The following is a 6,567-nucleotide window of genomic DNA, read 5'->3' on the forward strand; positions in this document are numbered from 1 at the left end:
AGGGAAAGCCTGTGAAAAGTTTCCCAGGGCTGACCTGGAAATCCTCTGAATATGAGAATTCTTAGATATACTAAAAATGACAATAGGCAGTATTTTCCCCTTGGCAGGGGAGGCTATTCTTCTGCTTCTGAAAAGGTCCTAGTTCCCACTGCAATTAACCAAACGGAGCTCCTGTCTGGGCCATAATTTTCTACTATAATATTTGACTTAAGTATAGATACTATGGAATCAAGAAGAGATTTTATGGAAGGAACTTCTCTTCTTTATTGTTAAATAGTAACAAGAAAGCAACAAGAAAAATCTGCTTCTTTGATTCAAATCAGTTGTTTCAATATGGTTCACGTCTCGGAACTAAGGGAAAGTTCGTGTGAAAATCTCAACTAGGCTTTATTATATTCACAGGATGAAAACCTGCCAGAAAGAACGCAGTACGTTCCATCATCTCATTCTTTCCAGAAGCAAAAATCTTATTATCTAAATCTAATCTGCGTGAGATGATAAAGAAGAAAAAGACAGATACTTGCCCTCAGCAGCTGGCATTTCTGAATTTGAAGTTGACCTAGGAAAGACATTAGCAAGAAAATAATAACTAACAATTAGCTGGTGGGAGTGGAAGATCCAAGGATCAAATTAAAAGTGAAAATAAAAATGCAATTAAAGTCCCTTAAAGAATATCCTCCTGGTAGCAATTCTAGCTGTGGACACGCGTGGACAGCTATTATGGACACTGTGGGGTACGTGTGCACACAGCCCGGCTAGGTGTTTCACCTTGTGGAGACAAACCAGGACCAGGTACGACTCATTAAAGACAACCGATCATCACCCTTTGGACAAACCCTTTCATTTCTCTGCATTCGCATACGATAAGATTAAAAACTCACAGACAACATGCAGGTAGACGTTTATAAACTGAATATAAAATCCCTTAGTTATTTTCACCATAACATCTGGTGGACGGTCCATTTGGATCTAACTTAACAAGGGCTTAAAAATTTTAAACCCTTAAATGAAAAACGTTTCTCACTTCTTACCATTTGAACGCAACTGAAAACTATGTGGTGATACTGTCGTCATGGTCAACATTCTTTAAAGATACATTTACACGAGCCAAATAAATATCCCGTATAGCTTAGATGGGAGAATTATGGAGTCATCACATCCCACTGAAACAGTATCGGGACCATCCCTGGGGTAGAAATTCCCATAGGATTTCTTCTAAGTTCCTAGACCAGGGAACTTGACAGACACATGCCTACCTATCTGATTCCTTTCGTTCTGCTGAGGTTATGGGTTGAGTTCTAAATCTCTCAGAAGTCTTTCTACTTTCACCAGGAGAAAAATAGCGTCTTGGTTTCCAGGACCCTCTCTCCCGTTCCACGCTGGTAGGCAAGCCAGCACCTTTGCTTGACCCCTCGACCCGTGAATGGCTTTTACAGTCGTGGGGAGAAGGTAGACAGAAGGGAGATGGGGAGACAGAGACAGGGAAGAAAGCACAGGTTTATGCATCTCGGTGTGTCAAGGCACAAACACCGCCAAATCCCACTGCATGCCTCTACCATGCACGTCGGGAGATGGAACGTTGTGAGACCCGACACTCTAGAGCTCCCCGTTAGTAGGCGAAAGCAGACTGGTAGTCGTGGAGCCATGTCCTGGATGGTCTGCCCTGCACACACTTGTGAGCTAAGCTAGTAAGACTCAAGGCAGGACACCACACAAGTCGAGAAGTGAATTAACTCTGCCAAGGACGTGCAAGTGACACATCGGGGGGACGTGTGGGCATCACCTACAGTTCGGGTCTCTTGCTGGCCCTGGCTGACTGCAGGAACACATTGCAGAGCTGGGCGACGGAGACCTTCGTGTCCAGCAGGCCCACTTCCGACTCAGCCTTGGACGTCTGCAGCTCCGGGTCGCGCTTGGAAGCCGGGGCCGTGGCCTTCGCAGCCTGCGGCTGAGGCGGGCCCGTGTAGTCAGACAGCGAGCGGGTGAGGACCTTGCGCTTCCTTGTGGGCTCTGCCTCCTTCCTGTGACCTTGGGACACAGACTCGCTCTGAACATACACAACCATTTCGCTTCGGCCCATCCTCTCCGTGGGCTGCTGAGCTGGAGGTGGGTGGGCCAGGCTTTCAGGCTCCTCCTGAGGTTCCAAGGTGACTGTGCTAGCAGCAGGCTTACCCGAGTCCTCGGTTCCAGAGGGGTCTTCCTGGCTTCTCCCAGGCCCACGATCCTCCAAAGCGAAAAGCGTTTTCCTGCTTTTCTCCAGAGCTTCAGAGAACAGCACATCGTCCTCTGCTTTTGATTCACAAATATGGAGAACCGGGGTATCTCTTCTCTCACCTTCTAGAACCTTCGAGGGGGGAGGCTTTGTGACAGTCTGGGTGGCTGACTCCACCCAGCTGTACTCTGATGCGCTTTCTGGGGTGTCCGAGGTCGCCAGCGTGATGGTGTGACTGGGACCTGCCGGCTGGACGTAGCCGTGGATGGGCTGTCGCGCAGAGCTGGCCGCCTTGCCCGACACCCTATCGAAGGCCGAGTTCTCTGACTGAAAGGCCAGGTGCTGGCCTGGCACTGGCTGGTGTGTCCTCTGAGTTAAGGACTCAGGGGCAAGTTCAGGGCTGCTGTGAGCACTCTCTTCTCTCACCAGTTTTTCTCTAACTTTAACTCTTTAAGAAAGAAAAAGGATTTAAGTGCAGTAACTGCTTAAGGGGAAGAGAGCATGCGTGTGCCGATCGGGGCTGCCCAGAGAATGGAAAAGCCTCTTGGGGGCGGGGGCGGGTGGAGTCAGTGTCAGAAACCCATTACTGTTTGCCAGAGGAAGGAGTCTGAGTTGAGTTTCCAAATGCCAAACTCACCCTTCCTTCTGTAAAGCTAGGAGGGGTCAGATGCTATCCTGGGACAGAATGGATGCCTTCCGACTAGATGAATACTCAGAAGCCACAGAACGATTCATTAATAGGCACCACAGGTACGCACCAGGGCACGCTGAGGCTGGGCTATGGATTGGTACATGTTCCACATGGACAGGCCCAGTGTAAGGACTAGGGCAGGGGCAGCTTCCAGGCATTTACAAGCCTACAGACCATATGTAATTTCATTGTCTCCTGCTCGACCTTGTTTACCGCTCAAAATTATATTTACATTCAGAAAAGCTTGGTGCTTGTTGGTCTGAGGTCTAAGAAAATTTTATTTGTGGTAGTTTTGCATTTATTGAAGATCAGTTGTGCGCAGACCTCCGGTATGGATATTAGACTAATTCCTAATTTCAGTAGTTAGCTCTGCACTCGTTTGTTCTAAGCTTTTTGTGGTACCTTAGCTAAATCCCTTTGCCCTAGCATCTATTCCCTCTTGTAAGTTAAAGCACAAATTGCAGGCATTTATGAGATATGTATTGAAAGTGATATTTCTGTGAGTCCATTCTATTTTTGTGTATGAATATGATTAATAAAAATTGTAGATTCCCACTGAAAAAAAATTTCATTGGCTCCTGTAAATGTCAGAGCATTCGTGATTATTATTTTTTATTGAGCTCAAGATATATCAGACGATTACCTCTTTTCAAGCATTCAACAGTCACAAACTTTTTCATGCCATGCAGACTACATTCAATCATTCAGAAAACGTGGGACCAGTTAAGACACCATGACGTCTAGCAATTCGAGCGCTAAGAAGAACGTTAGAGAAAAAAGATATTTGTTGAAAGAATTAATGCACTGAACATTTTCTCCCCTCTGGAATTGCCATTAGGCCCTCAGTTAAAAACTAATCTAAAAAGGGAGGGCTCTGGTTGTTTCTAGAGCTATTTAAATATCCGAGAGCAAAACCGAAATCCATTTCAAAAGCTACCAACCTTTTCTTATGACTGTAGCCAAGAGCTCTGGCTGTGGGTCCCAGGAGACCTCTTTCCAAAGCCTGACTCAGCCAGTTCCAGCTGTATGGTCTCAGGTAACCTACCTGCCCCAGCTGCCTTACCTTTTAAGTGGAAATAGTGTGATGTCTGCAAAGTACGTGGTTTAGTGCTTAGCAAAGAGTAAAGGTCCAATAGTGCAAACTGGTTCTTGTTTTTACTTTTTAAAAATACCACATAGTGGGCTTCCCTGGTGGCGCAGTGGTTGAGAGTCCGCCTGCCGATGCAGGGGACACGGGTTCGTGCCCCGGTCCGGGAAGATCCCACATGCCGCGGAGCGGCTGGGCCCGTGAGCCATGGCCGCCAAGCCTGCGCGTCCGGAGCCTGTGCTCCGCCACGGGAGAGGCCACAGCAGTGAGAGGCCCGCGTACCGCAAAAAAAAAAAATTAAAAAAAAAGAAAAAAAAAAACCACATAGCGTGGAAGAAGAAACCATTCAGACTGCTTAGGAATGGATTACTTCCTGGGGATAATCTCTGAAAAATAAAGAAATGCTTTTGAAGTGGGAAAAGCGATTTCTTGGGGAATGTAAAACCTTTATTTACTTAAGATTTTACTCAGCAAAAATGATTGCTTCTGATATTTATGTTTTGGAAGGGACTATTTCCTTAAACGACAAAGGTGCCCTGCTAAATTTGCTATAAATGCCTACATGTTTTTCAACATAAGATGCAAGATATCTATCTATATTTCATTTAAAAAAAAATCAAAGACACATAAAAGGCAGTTTACTATGAACAATTCAGAGGGGAAAAGAAAGCATTCTGGGTTGTTATTTTTCCCAGAGACTAGCCAGTGCTGGATGTTTTCATATTTATAAGCTTTGTTAATCAAAAGGCGGCTGAAATGTGGTTCAAGTTCTCCTGTGGAATATGTGTCCCTCTCATCAGAGACAATCTGAACGTTGTCCTTGGCCAAGAACAAAGTGACTGTTAGAAACTCAATATATGGGTGTTTTGTCCTCCCAATGACTTATTCATTCTAACTCCTTCTGCCTCTCCCTGCCCCCAACCTTAACAATGAAACGAGAGGGGGTTTTGCCTGCTTTGAAAACCACATGCCCTAAATGTAGCTGTGCAAATGAACAAATGGTTGAGGGACAGGCAACACGGAAAAGAGGAGGCTGGATGGGCAGGGCGGGGCAGGGGCAGCTGCTGACGAGATAGGACACTAGCCGGTTAGCCTGGTTCAGGGGAGCAGCCCAGAGATGCTGGTTACATCGTCACTACTGCCCCTTCCTGGCAGCACGTGAGTGTGAGAAAAGAGAAAAAGCCAGAGGTGTAGCCAAAAGATTTTCCAAAAGAGAAGCTAAGGGAAATACCATTGACATTAGCAGGGATTAGGGCAGTAGAAAGAGAAAAGCAAATGATTGGAAAGTAATTTCCAGCAGCCCCTTTGGAACACGTGACTTTTAAAAGCCCTGCCACCAAAAAGAGGGCAAAGGAGAGTTAGTTTCGGTGACGTGCGGGACATAAGCCAGCTGGATCAGAGATGCAGTTGCTAAACACAAGCCGAGAGCTCGGGAGATACCTGGAAGGCCAGTTGATAAGTGAAGGTGTGTCCCCTTCGGAATCTTTCTGGAGAAACCACTCATGCTTGGGTTTCCCGGTACTATTGTGTACAAAAAACAAAACTTCAGGTAACGTCTATGAAAATGTCGACATATACACAGACTTAATTATTATAATTTCAAACTCTCAAGGCTGATTTTTCTTAAGAATAATTCTGGCTTTTGAAAATGTCTAAGCACGTTTTGCCATGGGGTTTCTATTCAGTTCATGGAATTTCTAGGACGTTTGGTTCAGTACTGAAATCAAGAGATCGAATAAATATATCTGAAGCCACCAAATAAAGTGTTTTTTGGGTCATTTAAAAGTATCAGGAGTCACACTCTGCCCACAAAGAGCAGACAATTCTCTTGTAAGAAGTTGGATTGAAAATATCAATTAATTTATCACCTATAATTGTGTTAAGGTACACTGGTAAACAGCGAAATATAAAAATAGTGTCCATGGGCTTCCCTGGTGGCGCAGTGGTTGGGAGTCCGCCTGCCGATGCGGGGGACACGGGTTCGTGCCCCGGTCCGGGAGGATCCCACACGCTCAAGAGAGGCGGGTCCCGTGAGCCATGGCCGCTGAGCCTGCGCGTCCGGAGCCTGAGCTCCGCAACGGGAGAGGCCACAACAGTGAGAGGCCTGCGTACCGCAAAAAAAAAAAAAAAAAAAAAAAAAAAAAAAATAGTGTCCATGCAAAACAATACATATCAAATAAAGGTAATAAATAAAAAGAAATTCAATAAGTTCATATCTTTAATTGCTATTCTATATTTTCCTTTTATATTTGTCATTGAACAATGCAGCCAACATAACAGTTACCAAATACTAATGCAAGTCCATCTGATAAATGTTTGCTGAGTTCCAACTATGTACAAAGCACTGAGCTGGGCTCTGAGAAGTGGCAAAGGTGAATCAGTATCATGCCAGCCATTAAAACAATTACACCGTGCTGGGCAGGATAAAATAGGATTTATACATTCACTCCTCAACGCACAATCGAATATAATGCAAGCCTGAATGTGACAAAGTAATAACGCCAGGCTGAAGATATCTTACCAAAAAATCACAGGCAAGGAAACCTTGAGGTCATTATGTAAAGCAAGACACAGCAG

General features: G+C 45.2%; 1 protein-coding gene across 1 annotated transcript in view; it reads right to left on the bottom strand.

The window, feature by feature from the left end:
- The window catches only part of SVIL (supervillin), a 92,397-nt gene that overhangs the window by 66,995 nt on the left and 18,835 nt on the right, over positions 1-6,567 (bottom strand). Inside the window, exons 4-7 of the mRNA XM_007470916.1 lie at positions 5,431-5,511; positions 1,788-2,660; positions 1,257-1,427; positions 525-559 (exon numbers count right to left, since the gene is read on the bottom strand). Coding sequence (XP_007470978.1) covers positions 525-559; positions 1,257-1,427; positions 1,788-2,660; positions 5,431-5,511 — 1,160 coding nt within the window. The remainder of the gene's footprint in view (positions 1-524; positions 560-1,256; positions 1,428-1,787; positions 2,661-5,430; positions 5,512-6,567) is intronic.

This window comes from Lipotes vexillifer, unplaced genomic scaffold, assembly GCF_000442215.2.
Source record: "Lipotes vexillifer unplaced genomic scaffold, Lipotes_vexillifer_v1.1 scaffold439, whole genome shotgun sequence".
Classification (NCBI taxonomy): Eukaryota; Metazoa; Chordata; class Mammalia; order Artiodactyla; family Lipotidae; genus Lipotes; species Lipotes vexillifer.